Source organism: Periophthalmus magnuspinnatus, chromosome 20 (genome assembly GCF_009829125.3).
Source record: "Periophthalmus magnuspinnatus isolate fPerMag1 chromosome 20, fPerMag1.2.pri, whole genome shotgun sequence".
In the NCBI taxonomy this organism is placed as follows: Eukaryota; Metazoa; Chordata; class Actinopteri; order Gobiiformes; family Gobiidae; genus Periophthalmus; species Periophthalmus magnuspinnatus.
The window spans coordinates 20,810,444-20,826,950 of NC_047145.1; the positions used below are offsets into that span (position 1 = coordinate 20,810,444).

General features: G+C 42.4%; 1 protein-coding gene across 4 annotated transcripts in view; it reads right to left on the reverse strand.

Annotated features, from left to right (window-relative positions):
• Positions 1-16,507, reverse strand: part of phldb2b (pleckstrin homology-like domain, family B, member 2b) — a 66,416-nt gene that overhangs the window by 16,589 nt on the left and 33,320 nt on the right. For 2 of the 4 annotated variants that reach the window (XM_055230222.1, XM_055230225.1), the window contains 10 exons: positions 15,309-15,493; positions 12,526-13,719; positions 8,324-8,689; positions 6,547-6,705; positions 6,338-6,475; positions 5,378-5,506; positions 4,775-4,930; positions 4,586-4,696; positions 3,042-3,116; positions 56-199 (listed from right to left, as the gene is read on the reverse strand). In XM_055230222.1, coding sequence (XP_055086197.1) covers positions 56-199; positions 3,042-3,116; positions 4,586-4,696; positions 4,775-4,930; positions 5,378-5,506; positions 6,338-6,475; positions 6,547-6,705; positions 8,324-8,689; positions 12,526-13,719; positions 15,309-15,493 — 2,657 coding nt within the window. The remainder of the gene's footprint in view (positions 1-55; positions 200-3,041; positions 3,117-4,585; positions 4,697-4,774; positions 4,931-5,377; positions 5,507-6,337; positions 6,476-6,546; positions 6,706-8,323; positions 8,690-12,525; positions 13,720-15,308; positions 15,494-16,507) is intronic. The other 2 variants (XM_055230223.1, XM_055230224.1) reach the window with 2 other exon arrangements.

Consider the following 16,507-nt stretch of genomic DNA (forward strand, 5'->3'; position numbering starts at 1 on the left):
CATTTTCCCCAAGACGAATAACCAGTGATGTGTAAAGATAAATGTGCGTCTGTACCTTCGTGTGAAAGTTCCTCCCCAGCGTCGCACACGTGAACTGGGGACTCACAGCTGCTGTCGTTTTCTTCCTGGGTAAAGTGTCACTGAGGTGAGATCCGCCGTCCTTTTCAAACCTTTTCCTCTCCTCCAGCAAACGGAACTGCTGCACAAAAACACACACCGTTTTTTTACAGTTTTTTATCAGTGTTTTGTCGCGTTAAAGGGCACAAAATACGCCGTTTTCTGATCTGTGTTATGTTGTTTCCTCATCAAAAACAAAGCTGGAGTTGTGTTTTTTTTTTGTTTTATTCACACATGTTTAATACGCAAACACACCTGCAGATTCAGGCTGAGTTCTTCTCTCAAACTTCCACCTTGTGATGTCATCAAGTGGTGATACAGGAAGTGCTCCGCTGCGTTTTTAAACTCCGCACGCCTTCATTTCTAAAATCATTTGGATCATTTCAGCCTCTGGAGTTGATTATCTTCACTGAACAAAAAGGTAAAAGTAGCTGCAAACTTGAAAACTACCGCTTCATGACATCACAAGGTGGAACAGAGCGTTTTGAGCTTTGGAGATGTTACAGACTAATAATAAAGTGTTACTCAAACATGTGTAAAACAAAACACAACTCCAGGTCTGTTTTTTTATGCGGTAACAACATTATAACACGACTTAAAGCTCACAAGAGTTAACTTTGCGGAATATAAAACCTTTTAATTGATCAACCATATGACAGGGCTCACTGCTGCCATCTGGTGGTTGTGTAAAGAAAGACAACAACAAATCTAATGTGACTTTTCTCTCTCACACATTACCTGCCTGTGCCGGTGATGGTGTTGTTTGGCAGGAAGAGGAGGAGGGGGAGAGTCGGGGAGGGGAGAGGGGTCCCGGTAAGTGACCATGACTTCAGGCCAGTGCACAGAGTAAACAGTTTTGGGGAAGGGGCGAGGAGGAGGAGGGTGGAAGTCAGAAGAAGAAGAGTACGCAGGTGAAGAAGAGATACAAAGCTTTGGAAAGAAGAAAGAGGAAAAGGGTTTAAGCGGAAGAGAAGTAAAAGGAGACACATTTAAACAGCACAAACCGATATGTGTGTGTGTGGGGTGTGTGTGTGTGTGTATTTAAGAGCCCAAATCACACTATTTTCTGATCTATGATATAATATTGTTTCCTCATCACACACAGACCTGGAGTTGTGTTTTGTTTCATTGTTTCACACATGTTTAACACACAAACCCTGCAGATTTAGCCAAAGTTCTTCTCTCAAACTGAAAACACTCCGTTCCACCTTGTGATGTCATCGTGTGGTGATACAGGAAGTGCTCCGCTGTGTTTTTAAACTCCACACGCCTTCATTTCTAGAATCATTTGGATCATTTCAGTCCTGGAATTGTCACTTATCTCTACTAAACAAAAAGTAAAAGGTGCTGTTAACTTGAAAAACTACCACTTGATGACATCACAAGGTGGAACAGAGCGTTTTGAGCTTTGGAGAAGTAACAGACTAATAATAAAGGGTCATTCTAACATGTGTGAATGAAACAAAACAACTCCAGGTCTGTTTTTGAGGAGGAAACAACATTATAACACGACTTAAACCTCACAGGAGTAAACTTTGTGCAATATAGAAGCTTGAAATAAGAAAAAAATAAAAAAAAACTGCTGAGAAACCTTTTCACCATCTCCAATATAACTTTGAATTTCATCAATGTAAAAAAGATAATAATAATAATATACAAATTTGATCATCTTTAATTGTATGTATCCCCCTTTATATTTATTTTATTAATTATTTTTATTAGGTTATCTTATTTATGTATTTACTTTGTCTATTGATTTCATTATTATTATTATTATTATTATTATTTGCCTTTTTACATTAATGCTTCACTGGTTTCTGGTTCAACAGCTTTCTTATAATTTTGTTGCTACTTTGGACGATATTGATATTTGGAGTGTTTATTATAACAGCCAAAATAATTACAATTCAACAATTATATCACAATAATGATTAAAGCTGCTGACAGTTTAATTTTACTTACTTTCCTTTAAACGTCTGGTCATAAACTGGACATAAAATGAAAGTTAAACAGCTGTTATAGTATTGTATTTTTGTTATAAGTGAAAACAACAGTGATTTAGAAGAGATCATCAGGAGAAATCGTTTTTTTCTGCACATTCTGGTGACGTAATGATCTGTTTTCTACCCTTTTTATCCCGATAAACGACATTTTTGTTCCTCGTCCCATCCCTACTACCTACAACTAAACAACTTAACAAACGGGTAAAATCCCTGAGTCTGAGTCAGCACACACTCCACACACCTCTTCCTCTGCGGGTTTGCTCGGTTCCTTGTCACTGTCCTTGTTGTCGGGACGGTCAGTGGAGGGGGCAGCGGGGGGGGCAGGCTTTGGGTCCGCCCCCAGCTGTGAGTAAAGCTCATTGAGTTCACTGACTGTGACATAACCCTGGAAAGTGCCGTGGGGAACATGGGTTAGAGAGAAAGGGTGAAGCACAGAATGAAGCAAGTGTGTCTATTAAAAACATCATTGTGCCTGGAAACGCCGTGGTTTTTTTGGTGTTAGCTTGCAACGTAGTAGTAGAAGTCGTTATTTACGCGGCAAAGTTAAAACAAACATTCCGAATTTTCTTATTGTGAATGGTGCAGTCATTAAACAAAACATTCATCCAAAAATCAATGCATTAATAAAAAGTTTGCATGGCAGACGGACACAGAAAAGTCAAAATTACCTTTGCGTTTTTAATATAAAGAGAGGAAAGGAGGGTGGAGAGGCTGCACAGGTTGGCTGGATGAAGGAAGGGGGAGGTGGGGGTGGTGTCGAGGCAGTTTTCACTAAATGACTGACACGCATCAGTCAGAGAGACCTGAGTGTCCTGACGGGGAGAGGAGACCCAAGGCCGACCATTAGACGCTTTATCTGTCTCTTTAAGGAGGAGGAGGAGATGAGGAGGCTCTGGTTTGACAGCCGTCCCTCAGACTTACCTCTCTAAAAGTGAAGCTTCTGCCACCGGTCAGATCAGCGTACTTTCGTTCCAGTACGGCAAGGTTTTCTTTTTCCTGCGAACCAAAAAGGGCATTTTAATGGAAGGAAAGTCAGATGTGCTTGATAATATGAATAGGCAAGGCAAGGTTATTTGTAGAGCACAATTTGTCCACAAAGTGATTCAAAGTGATTTACAGAATAAGAAAGACATTAAAATCATAATACAACAAATAAAAACATAAATAATCATCATAAAATTAACATTAAAAGAGTAAAAAAAAGAATAAAACCCTTTCAGTCATCTGTACAGTTAAATAGAACTATTTTGAGCCTGGATTTAAACATTGTCAAAGGCCTGTCCTGCTTGCGTCCTGCTTCCATCCCAGTTTAGTCCCGCTTTTAGCCCTGGTTTAGCCCTGGTTTAGTCCCGGTTTAGTCTTGATTTAGTCCCGGTGTAGTCCTGGTTCAGTCCCGGTTCAGTCCTGGTTCAGTCCTGGTTCAGTCCTGGTTCAGTCCTGGTTCAGTCCTGGTTCAGTCCTGGTTCAGTCCTGGTTCAGTCCTGGTTCAGTCCTGCGTTTAGTCCTGGTTCAGTCCTGCGTTTAGTCCTGGTTTAGTCCTGGTTTAGTCCCGCTTTTAGCCCTGGTTTAGCCCTGGTTTAGTCCCACTTTAGTCCTGATTTAGCCCTGGTTTAGTCCCACTTTAGTCCTGATTTAGCCCTGGTTTAGTCCCGCTTTAGTCCCGGTTTAGTCTTGGTTCAGTCCTGGTTCAGTCCTGGTTTAGTCCCGCTTTTAGTCCTGGTTTAGTCCTGGTTTAGTCCTGGTTTAGTCCTGGTTCAGTCCTGGTTCAGTCCCGGTTTAGTCCCGCTTTTAGCCCTGGTTTAGTCCTGGTTTAGTCCTGGTTTAGCCCTGGTTCAGTCCTGGTTTAGTCCTGGTTTAGCCCTGGTTCAGTCCTGGATCAGTCCTGATTTAGTCCCGCTTTAGTCCTAGTTTAGTCTTGATTTAGTCCTGGTGTAGTCCTGGTTTATTCCTGGTTCAAGTCCTGGTTCAGCCCTGGTTTAGTCCCGGTTTAGTCCTGGTTTAGTCCTCCTCATGTGAGATGGTTCTTGTGGCTCATGTGGGAGATGTACTTTGGTGCTGGTCCATGGAGAGACTTGTTCACACTGAGCTGCTTTAAAGTCTCTGAGCCACAGGAGCCATAGACCTGAGCCACAGGACACATGTGTGAAGTACTTCCTGGTTCTAGTCCTGACCTGAGCAGCAGTGTTCTGGACGTCCTGTTCTGTGTTAAGACTCGTTTGGAGAGGCCAGTGAGCAGGACGTTACAGTCGTCTAACCTAAGTCTACACAGCTCTGTTTGGACAGTTTACCTTTGATTTTTTCTATGTTTTTAGGTGGTAAAAAGCTGCAGATGTTATTGATTTGATGTGTCTGTTAAAGTTAAAGTCTGAGTCCATTATTACCCTGAGATTTCTGGCCTGATTTGAGGGTTTTAGCTTTAATTCTGTTTTGAAATGCTTCCTTATTAAACTAGTTGTAGTACACACCCTCTGTAGCATCGCCTCCAGGTTCGTGCGCTCTTTCAGGAAGCTGTCCTTCTCTCTCTGAGCCTGCTGAGTGATTTGTGTTGCCTGCTTCTTCAGAGTCAACAGTCGCTCCTTATGAAAACATACATCAGATTAATCCATTAACCTTTGACCTTTCTATGATTTAGTTACATATAAACAGTCCCAAACCTTTCGAGTGACAGTGCTCCGTTGATAGTCTGCGATTTCCCGAAGAAGTTCCTGAGTCTGTAGCTCTTTTTCCTCGTCCAGTCGGCTCTCCTTCTCCAGCTGCTGAAACTCCAGGTCCTCAAAACGCTTCGTCTCCGCGTCCAACACCTCACAGTCCTGGAAGACACATATTATGATTTAACACGAGCATTAAAGCGCACACAGGATCTTGTTAGTTTACACCTTTATGAAGTCCATTAAGGCAGAGGCACAAAAACAAACCAGAGGCAGCACCAGGATGGTCTGTGTTTTGTCAAATGCTCCAAGCCCAAATATTTCCACATGCATTTTATCATTACTTCAGTAGTAAAACAAGCAGGTGAACCCCACAATAGGCCAGTGTCCAGTCACATGCATTTATACGCTTAGGGTTTTCTTTCTTTCTGACATTTAAAATAGAAGACAAATAGAAACTGTTAGTAAATCAATACATTTTAAACATGATCAAAATTAAAGCAAAGTTCAGAGCTCAGCGAGGAGAAAGCAGGGTCAAAGTTCTCTGCATGTTTATGTTTATGTACCGATTATTGTTATTGTGACCAGAGAGTGTGGTTGTGTACTGACCCTGGCTAGCTGCTCCTGCAGGGGCTCCTTGGTGGCTTCAGGGCAGCTGTCCAGTTGGGAGCGCTGCTCACACACAATCTGAGCCAACCTCTCTACTCTGCCCTTTTCTGCCTGCAGCAACTCACAGGCCTGACACACACAGGCGTGCACACAACATATGCACACAACGTGTACACAACACGCGTGCGCATCAGGGACAGACACACACCAAAGAGAGAGGATGGCAGGTTAGTGGGAGCGGGTGTCATCGTTAGTTACTACAATGATCAGATAATTAAATGAGAACATGTGGTTGATAGTTTGATTGGCTTGTGAGTAAGCATTAACGATCTGACGCCTTTTTCAGAGGAAAAAGACGGGGAGAGGCTGGTGGGAGATGAAAGAGCAAAGGGACAGATTTGGAGTTGCTAAGAAAGGGTTAACTGGCACAAACGTTAGGGATTCTCTTTGAAAATAATACACAGCCAAAATCTGTACAAGCACTTCCTTCCCCTACATCACGCCACATGATTCAGCACTGAGCAAAAGACACTAAAGTTTACTGCAAAGTTCAACATATATGTAAAACTGACACAGCGACGTCAGCATCAAACTGTGCTCAATATATGTGAAATGTCCACACAAATAAAACTTTTATTTGGATCCCGTAGAGCTTCTGTTATGTTGTTACGGAGCTTTGGAGCACACGTCCACAGGTGTCCCACTGCAGTGTGTGTTAGATGTGGTCAGTGTGTGACCACTACACCCAGGGCAGTGTTAGCAGATATATATTTGGACTAGAAGCAGTTTGAGAAGGATTAGCACCTACCCGCGAGTCACATGACCCACAACTGTAGGAGGCCGTCTCATACAAACACACTTACCAACGGGGGATGTAGTTTAGCGTTTTAAAGACATTTGTTGTTACTTTTGACATGAACAAATCAGATTTTTACAGATATTACGACAAATGCAAAATACCTTGTCTTTCTCTTGTTTTGATTTGTTCTCTAGGTCGGCCATTTTGCTGTGGAGTGATTCAAGAGCGTCTTTTTCCTGTTGAAGAGCAGCGACTTCGGACTCTTGTTCTGCCTCCACCAGGGCTCGTTCCACCTCCACCTTTCATAAACACACACGATATTTAAGGACATTTCTCGAAAACGCATGTCACTAAAGTCTATTGTCAGCACCTCTCTGGCAGATTCCTCGATTTGATTGTCCAGCTCTTTTATCTTCTGCTCCAGCTCTTCCATATTATTCAAGACTTGGATCCTCTCTTCCTCCACGCGTCGGACTTCTCCATCGGACGAAAGCTGATTCTGTCCTCTGCGGTGAAAAGTGTCCACGCCCTGATGACAAAGACAAATTTACAGATATATCAACATTTTGACTCATCCGTTACATTAGAGATCCACACAGACCACAAATACATCCAAATAAAAATAAAAGACAGCTGTCATTCCAGAAAGTCCCGACAAAAGAATAAGGTTTACACACTAATAAATGTACGACAGTGACACTTTAAAGGGCCTATAATACACAAATGGACTTTTGTGAGCTTTAAAACATGTTATAATGTTGTTACTTGATCAAAAACAGACCTGGAGTTGTGTTTTGTTTCATTCACACATGTTTGGGTTTATTTTTAGTCTGTTCAAAGCTCAAAATGCTCTGTTCCACCTTGTGATGTCATGAAGTGGTAGTTTTCAAGCTCCCTTTTACCTTTAGTTCAGTAGAGATGGGGCTGAAATTATCCAAATGATTCTAGAAATGAAGGCGTGTGGAGTTTAAAAACACAGTGGAGCACTTCCTGTATCACCACACGATGACATCACAAGGTGGAACAGAGTGTTTTCGGTTTGAGAGAAGAACGCAGCCTAAATATGCAGGTTTGTGGGTTAAAAATGTGTGAATGAAACAAAAAAAAACACAACTCCAGGTCTGTTTGTGACGAGGAAACAACATTATAACATAGATCAGAAATAGAATAGTGCAATAAACATGGAGTATTTGTTTTTACAGCAAAACACAAAACAGGTCCAAACTCGTTAATCGTATGAAGACGCCATAAATGTCAAATATGTGATATTTATGACTGGGCTTGTCACAACAGATTTTGAAGTGATGTATATCTGAAGTAAACTGCGACACTTTGGGAGTTAGTTTGTGTCTATAATGAGTCATAGAAGTTCATAATTAAAATTTTACAGCTCAAATCTCATTGTAGAACAGAAAAATATACGAAATTTCCCACTAGTACAAAGAAAAAGTCCCCACGATACATAGTGACAGAAATGATGTGCCGATCTGTCATGTATTGGTTGATATAGTATTTATTGTGACAGGCCTAATGAGACGTATTCAAAACCACAATCCCTTGCTGGTAAAAAAGTGATTTTTGTTTTTTTTAAATGATCTTTTTTTTTTTTTTTTTTTGCATAATTGGTAAAGTAAAATAAGTAGAATAATAAGTAAAATAATAATAATGAAATCAATATACAACGTAAACAACAATAATAAAAATAATTAATAAAATAAAAATAAATAAAAATGGGGAAAGTAAAAATATAAAAATAAAATAATAACAAGAACAATAATAATAATAATGAAATCAATATACAAAGTAAACAATAATAATAATAAAAAATAAAAGAAATAAAAATGGAGGGTAAAGTAAAAAAAATAAAAAATAAAATAACAACAATAACAACAATAATAAAATAATTAATAAATAAAAATGGGAGGTAAAGTAAAAAAAAAATAAATAATAATAAGAATAATGAAATCAATATACAAAGTAAACACATAAATAAGACGACATATAATAGAAATATTGAATAAAATAAAAATAAATAAAAATTAATGAGGGGGGGGGGAATACATACTCTATACTTGCATATTCACCTGTTTGTCAAAATACTCCATAAACACATCCCATGTCAAGTGAATAAAAAAGTGACTTTGTACCTCGCTGTTCCTCTGTCCTCGCGGCGATGGGGACGGAGCAAAGCCGCGCAGACTGACAGCCGGAGACTCGGCCCTGTTATCCCGGGTCCCGCTGCTGTGCCGCTGTCGTACCGGGGCGTCGTCGTCATAGAAACCGTTCTCTGAGCCAGGTGAGGTCATGTGACCGTTCCCCATAATTCCATTAACAGCCGAAGAGTCGGAGAAAACCGAAGGCGTGTCGTCGTCATCATCGTTCAGCTGGAGTTTCTCGAGTTCCTGGTTGATTTTCTGCAGGTCGGCCACAGCAGAAGTGGGACTCGTTCCAGTTTCCTCAGAGCGTCCGAGCTCCGTGCACAGGGACAAAATGGTCTCCAGCCGCTGTCGCTCCTGAAATACACACAAACACACACATGCGCTGAATAAAACGCTATTAAAAGGCTGCATGACGTTCATCGATTACAGTCAAAATCTTTAACTATTTCAAATTTACCTGAGGCAGCATCCCTTATTTCCGCCGTCTTTATGTACAATATATTTAACAGCTCAAAAATCTCATGGAAAACGTTTGTCGTAAAGCTCCATCTTCTCACAAACTGACACCGTTTCGCCTACACCACAAAACCGTTCATCCCCAATCGCTCCAGAAACAAGAAGGACAAAACGCAAATGAATGTGTGAATGGAAAAAGAGAAAGAGCCTGGAGGAAGCAGATATCCATATAGACTTATGTGTGAAAGAGAGAGGAGAGAGGGGCCTGGGGCGGGGGGCTAATAAGAAGGTGGACAGCTGTCAACTACAACGGGAAAGCACGACACCACTCGCCCCATTCACACCACCCACATGAACGTGCCTCTGTGTGAGACCCTGTGTGGGGCCCACATTTGCCATTCTTAGAAAATGCAACTCACACGATGTAATCCAGAAATAAAAATACCTTTGATTAAGTTTCAAAGCTGCAGTGTTTATTAATAGCCTGCGATAAAGGGGCAGTGTTGGTTTATCACCTTGTTCTATTCTAATAGACACAAGCCTCCAGGAGTTTTTATAGTAATCTGCTGTAAACTACACCGCCCCGCTGCATGTGTTTGTGCCACATTTATATGCACTCATTGTGTGCAGCCACTAGAGGGCAGACTCTTTTCAAACATGACCCTGTAAGCTTTGATTTGGCAGAGAATCTTCAACCTTTATACTCGAGTTTATATGTCAGAAATACCAATTAGTAAGATTAAAGTGCTCATATTACGCTGTTTTCTATGTTATAATGTTGTTTCCTCATCGCAAACAGACCTGGAGTTGTGTTTTTTGTTTCATTCACACATTTTTTAACACACAAACCCTGCAGATTTAGGCTGAGTTCTTCTCTCAAAACACTGTTCCACCTTGTGATGTCATGAAGTGGTAATACAGGAAGTGCTGCATTGCGTTTTTAAACTCCACACACCTTCACTAGAATCATTTGGATAATAATTTCAGACCTGGATTTGTCACTTATCTCTCCTGAACTAAAGGTAAAACGAAGCTGTTTAACTTGAAAACTACCACTTCATGACATCACAAGGTGGAACAGAGCGTTTTGATGTTTGAGTAGTACTTTATTATCAGTCTGTACATCTCCAAACATGTGTGAATGAAACAAAACACAACTCCAGGTGTGTTTTTGAGGAGGTAAGAACATTAAAACACGGCTTAACGCTCACAATACCAGGGGATTATTCAAGTGCAGTGTAGTCGTCGTATTTAAGGCCGTCATGCATAATTTATCTTGACAGAATGGTCAGATTTTGAGGCTTTTGAGCAGAGAATCACACCATTTGCAGCATGGATCAGAAATAGTAGCAAAAGTAGTAGCAGTAGTAGTAGTACACTGCCTTGGTTCAGAAAAATACCAGGGTTACTACAGTTTGTTCTACTAAAATGAGGGTTTTGAATAAATTTGCCTTCTCTACACATGCTCCAGTCAAAGTGTATGAGTTTCACCATGATCAGAACAATAATAACTCCAATTTTAATAAATATCATACTGCGAAACAATTCCAGACAACAATAACATCAAATAAAATTAAATAAATATCATTTCTCACTCGTTATAATGACACTAACGGGAAAGGAACACATCCTTACACACAAAAAAAACCTTGACCTAACACCATTTTTCTATCATTCAGAAGCTTCACTGCATAAACCAAATCAAACCGTGTGCGTAAAATCAACTTTGGTTTGTAAATTGTCCAGAAAATACTTCTCACAACTCTCGGACCGCATGTATGATACGGCCATGAGAACCGTAGAGATGCCAGGAGTGAAGGCTGCAGGGACTTAAGCCCACTTGTCATTACATACAGCGCGCTTGTGTTTATCCACCTGCTCCGCTACGACTCCACTCTCTAATCTTCTTATTTCACAAGCCCACATCTGACTTTAGAGCTGTGCGGATCCTCACTGGCCCGAACCAAACTGCGCAGACCTCCAGATGACTGACATAAACACACACCGCACATACACCGCACGTACACAAACACTCAGCAAAACAGTTAAGAATAGTTCTGTTAGTTTGGGCGACGGGCCAGAGGCATCTGTCTAGTGGTCAACCTCAGTGTGTGTGTGTGTGCGTGCGCTAAGATCCCTGGGAGAGTGCGCACGGCGGGACGACTTAAGGGTAAAATGAAGACGACTTAAGTTTGTACTATGCAACATTTCTGCTCGTCTTCATGGGGATGTTATTGTGTCACATTTCGCTGTTTCTCGGGTGTTTTTAGTCCAGTTTTTAATGTTTTTTTTACATCGTATGAGCGTGCATTGTGTTGTGCGTCCTGATTGGCTGTTGGACTGTAGACCATTGTGTTCTGCGTCCTGATTGGCTGTTGGACTGTAGACCATAGTCCATCAGTCTCCTCCGTGCCGTGTCTCCTGTCCAGTACAGAATGTGTTCAGACAAATTTACATAAACGTTGGATCGCAGTGTGACTCTGAAGTGCTGTACGTTTGCGATTTTATTTTCTCCCCGACAAAACCCACAATGTCGATGAAACGTTCTGCACCGACAAAGACGCCTACGAAGGTTTTAACTTTGAGAGAGTTTAAACGAGAGAGAAATGTGAGAAAATGTTAACGCCTGTGTGAGAAAAGTGTATAAAGTGTGTGGTGAGGGGTTTTACAGACAAAAACATAGAGAATAATTGTAAAAAATAAAGCTGATACTTCACGGATTTCGCCTATTGCGGGTTATTTTTAAAACATAACCCCTCATGATAAATGATGGACCACCGTATATATAAATTGACATAGCTAACCTGCTAGCTGCCGCATTCTAAACAGGAAGTGAGCATGTCCGTGCTTCCGGCTCCATCGATTCTGGCTTCGATTCACTTTTACATTGAGAAACTGTGTCCTCTCTGTCCGTACCTGCTGTTGTCAGACTCGTCATTTTGCTCTTAAAATGTTCGTATTAACCCTCTACATGATCCTGGGGTTTTTATTTCACTATTGTGTCTGTAAATCAAGATTTGAACATTAATAACAGACAAATCAGGCGCCTTCTTTCTCCGAAGTCGCTCCTACTCGTGTTACCAACAGGTTTGATTCACAGTGTTCGTTTACTTCCTACTAAACCAGCGATGCGGGCGGGAAGGGGCGTTGCCTTCGACAGCCTCACTCCGGATTGGCCGTTTGGTTGCTACGATACTCGCGGTCAGAACTCGGCTCCAGATTCGCCGCTATAACCGCTCTAGCCTCGATGAGCTTCATTTGACCGGAGCTGAACGCTGTGGATAACGTCACACTCACTTCTTTAGTCCATGTTGCCTTTTATCTTAACTTATCTATCGTCATGGAAACGGTCTATGCCTCTAAACCAACTTACAGGTCAGATCTGCGGGGAGGCGACGCTGCTGTAAGACAGTAAGAATACATTTTCAAGGTATTTTTCCAACAATAAACACCTGTAATTGAAAAAAAAAAGCAAGACAAATGAGCTAAATGCTACGCTGTGGAACGTTTCACGCAAATCAATAATATCTCCATGGCGACAATGAAGCAATTTGCGGATCCCCAATGAGAAAAGTTACACAGAGCAACTTACGCATTAGGCATTTTGTTTTTGAATGCTTACTTTTCATTTTCGATGTGCTGACGAGAAATACTTTTTGAGAAACGTTTTTTTCTTTAATTTATTCACACTAAAAATAAAGTTTACCAAGAATAAATAAATAAATCAAACTCACCAATCTTTCCACCTCTTGTTCTCGAAGTCTTTCCTCTTTCTGCCGTTGGTGATAATCCGTCAGCTCCTCTTTACCACTCAATGAGCTGATGCTTCCCCTCCGTTCCCTGAATCCACCTGGAGCTCCAATCCCTGCTTTTCCAAACGACTGCCTCCTCTCTCCAAACCCCATTCCCTGCTCTATCCCCGCCTTCCCAAAAGACGCAGTCCGCTCGCCTATCCCACCAAAACCGGGGCTCGCATAGTCCGTACCGACCCCACGTCTGTCCCGCTCGGCTAGACCAGAATCGTTCCCGTTGCCGACGCCTCTTTCCTGATCCGAGGGACTAGAGTTTGTTGATCCTACGGAGCTTGTGGAAGTCAGGCTTAGCTTTTTGGCCACACGGGGAGAATTCGACCCCCCAGATCGAGACGGGATAGTCACATCCGGCGGGGCAGTAGTCGGCGAACTGGGCGTGCTTGTGGATGTTTTGGGAGTAGACAGAGAAATAGACACAACACCCTCCCCCAAAATTGTGCTCTGATTTTGATTCCTGCCCGACGACAGCTGACCGGAATTGTGGTTCAAGTCTAGATTCGAATTAACGTTATTGTTGTAGTGATCTCTGCCGTATTTGTAACTTCCAGTCGTATCGGATCGTCGAGTCGGCAGGGTAGACAGCGTCAACATCCCATTGCCGTTTTCTCGCGGTGATGGGGAGGGGCAAAGGCGGGGCAAGGATCGGCTGTGTCCTCCCGTCACGATATTACTCATCGAACCGGCGGAGTACTTCCTGGTTCGAGGTGTAGGAGTCGGTTCTTGACTCCCAAAACTGCGCCTTCCGAGTCGAGGGCTGGACGGCATGCTCACTGCGCCGCCCGATGACGAGGTACGAGATGACGTCGGAGGGAGAGTGAGGAGGAGAGTGTCGCCCCCGGCAACAGAATTCGAAGACCCGCCTCCGTTCCAGGTCGAAAAAAGCGAGGAATTTTGATTGTAATGCCGGCGGGAGTCGCTCACACCGAAGAGGAGGTTGTCCTGGTTACGACTGGACGGTCTCGACGAGGACGATGGGTCAGATCGGCGCCCGGAGGAGAGAGAAGTAACGGTTTTAATCGAAATGGGAGGGCGGTCCGAGCCGTAGATGCGCCGTGCTTGCTCCTGATAGGCTGATGAGGAGGAGGGAGGCGTGGCGACAGGCGTAGTGGGCGGAGACTGGGGAGGAAGCGTGAAAAACAAAAGGTGTAAAAACAGTATTAAAACTAGACTTGAGCAGGTGTTGATGCTGAAAAAAAGCCGATACCGATTAGAATCCAGAGAAACCAATGGCCGATATGCTCTGCCGATATTTTTGGGTCGATATGTAGAGCTGATTTCGATTATCTCCCCGGAAGTTTATCATTTTTATTTATTATAAACTCACCCAGAGCCCTGTTTCAACATAAATTGGATAAGAGAGGAACGTAAGTGCGGGAGGAAGAGAGAGAAACAGAGGGAGGAAAGGATGGAGGGAGGAGAGGGGGAGAGAGAGCGAAGGAGGAAGACACAGGGAAGGAAAGAGATATTAAGTGTTAAAGTGAGAAAGGGAAAGAGAGACAGAGGTGGAAGCGAGAGAAGGAAACAGAGAGAGAGGTAGGGAGGGAGAAAGTGAGGGAAGGAGGGAGAGAGGAGGAGGGATTAAAGTGTTCAAATGATGGGTTAAGGGGGGAAGGAAGGGAAAATGGGAGAGAGGGAGGGAGGAAGAGAGAGAGGGAAGAGGAGAGAGGTAAGGAGGGAGAAAGAGAGGGAAAGAAGGAGAGAAGGAGGGATTAAAGTGTTCAAATTAAGTGTTATAGGGAGGGAGAGACGGAGAGGGAGGGAGGAAGAGAGAGAGGGAAGAAGAGAGAGGTAAGGAGGGAGAAAGAGGGAAAGAAGGAGAGAAGGTGGGATTAAAGTGTTCAAATTAAGCGTTATAGGGAGGAAGGAAGGGAAAATGGGAGAGAGGGAGGGAGAGAGGGATAGAGAGGGAGAGGGAGGGAGGAAGAGAGAGAGGGAAGGAGAGAGAGAGAGAGATGAAGGAATTAAAGTATTCAAATGATGTGTTATGGGGAGGAAGGGAAAGAGGGAGAGGGGGAGAAAAAGTTACAGGGAGGAAGGGAGGGAGGGAGTAGAAGGAGGGAGAGAGGGAAAGAGAAAAGGAGGGATTCAAATGTTCAAATGAAGCGTTATAAGGAGGAAGGGAAAGAGGGAGGGAGAAAGATATTGGGAAGAAGGGAGAGCAGGAGGAGAGGATGGGAGAAAGAGAAAGAGAGGGAGGGAAAGAGGATGAGAGAGGTGAGAAGGGAGGGATTAAAGTGTTCAAACAAACATTATAGGGAGGAAGGGAAAGAGGGAGAAAGATATTGGGAGAGGGAGGGATAGAGAGAAATAGAGGGAGGAAAGAAAGGAGAGAGGAAGAGTGAGTGGGGAGGAGGGAGAGAGAAGGACGGATTAAAGTGTTCAAATGAAGCGTGATAGATATTTTGAGGCAGTTGGTGAGCACAAACCAAGTATCAGCCTCTGGTGGAGATTTAAGGTTCAAAGCTGATACGATAAAAAGTGCAATTATCGGCCAATCGATATATCGGTCTATGTCTAACGTACAATAAACACATTTGAACCTTTCCTAAATACATTTTGAACGGTTAATTGATTCATATCAGTGTAGAGTCAAATATCAAGCATCACACCACTAAAAATTATTTCACATTTTGCTAATTAATGAACAACTAATGATTAATTGTGATTTTTGGCACAGTTACTTTAAGGTTTGTTGTGTTAGTTACCTGTGTGACGCTGAAGTACGAGGGGTTGGCGTTCCCATTTGCCCGGAGACTGTTTTCGAGGGCGATCTTCTTGCGCTGAAGTGTATCCATCAGCTCACGGAGTTCAGACGCCGAGCGCATGCCCCGGGCGCTGTTGGCCCCTCCCACAACTCCATGGCTGTAGTCACTGCTGAACTTCAGATAGTCTGCAGGAAAGAAGATGGGGAATGATTAGGAATTGAATAGGTTAAGTTCAAGTTTTAACATAAATAAAATAGAGCTCATGTTTTACAATTTTGGTTAAATGCAGAACAGGTTAATTCAATAGTATAATTTGCTTTTTAACTGTCAAAATGTAAATATCTTGACCTTATTCTATATCGGTTTTGTTTCAGGTGCGTAGGTTCATTGATCAGTGTTTTCAATAGTATCAGTGTTATTCAAGAATGCTTGTGGTAGAAGATTGAACGTTAAGCCATCCGATTAAAACGATTATGTTTCAAATCCATGATGAAAATACCAAAGGTCAAGAGTTGTGAATTTTTTTAGTTTGTTCAGCCAAAATGGACATAGCTAACCTGGTAGCTGCCGCGCTCCAAATACAAAGTGAGCAAAAGTGAGTGAGTTTCCAATTAATTGACTCAAATTCACTTTCTATTGAAAAACTGTTGCCGCTCTTTTTGTAACTGCTGCTGTTTTGGTCTTACAGTTGTCCCTCGCTAAATCGCGGTTCTTCTTTCGCGGTCTCGCTGTTTCGCAGATTTTTTAGTGCAGTTTTTCATGCTTTTTTACAACGTCTGAAAGTGCATTGTGTTCTGCGTCCTGATTGGCTGTTGGACCGTAGACCATTGTGTTGTGCGTCCTGATTGGCTGTTGGACTGTAGACCATTGTCCATCAGTCTCCTCCGTGCCGTGTCTCCTGTCCAGTACAGAATGTGTTCAGACAAATTTACATAAACGTTGGATCGCAGTGTGACTCTGAAGTGCTGTACGTTTGCGATTCGTTTTCTCCCTGACAAAACCCACAATGTCAATCAATCAATCAAACTTTATTTGTATAGCACTTTACAACAGCAAAAACTGAACCAAAGTGCTTTTCAAGTGCATTAAAATGTAAAAACAACAACAACAAAAATTCTATATACAAAACAACAAACAATAAAAACAATCATTAGCTGAAGGCAATTGTGAACAAATGAGTCTTTAGCTTGCCATGCAGA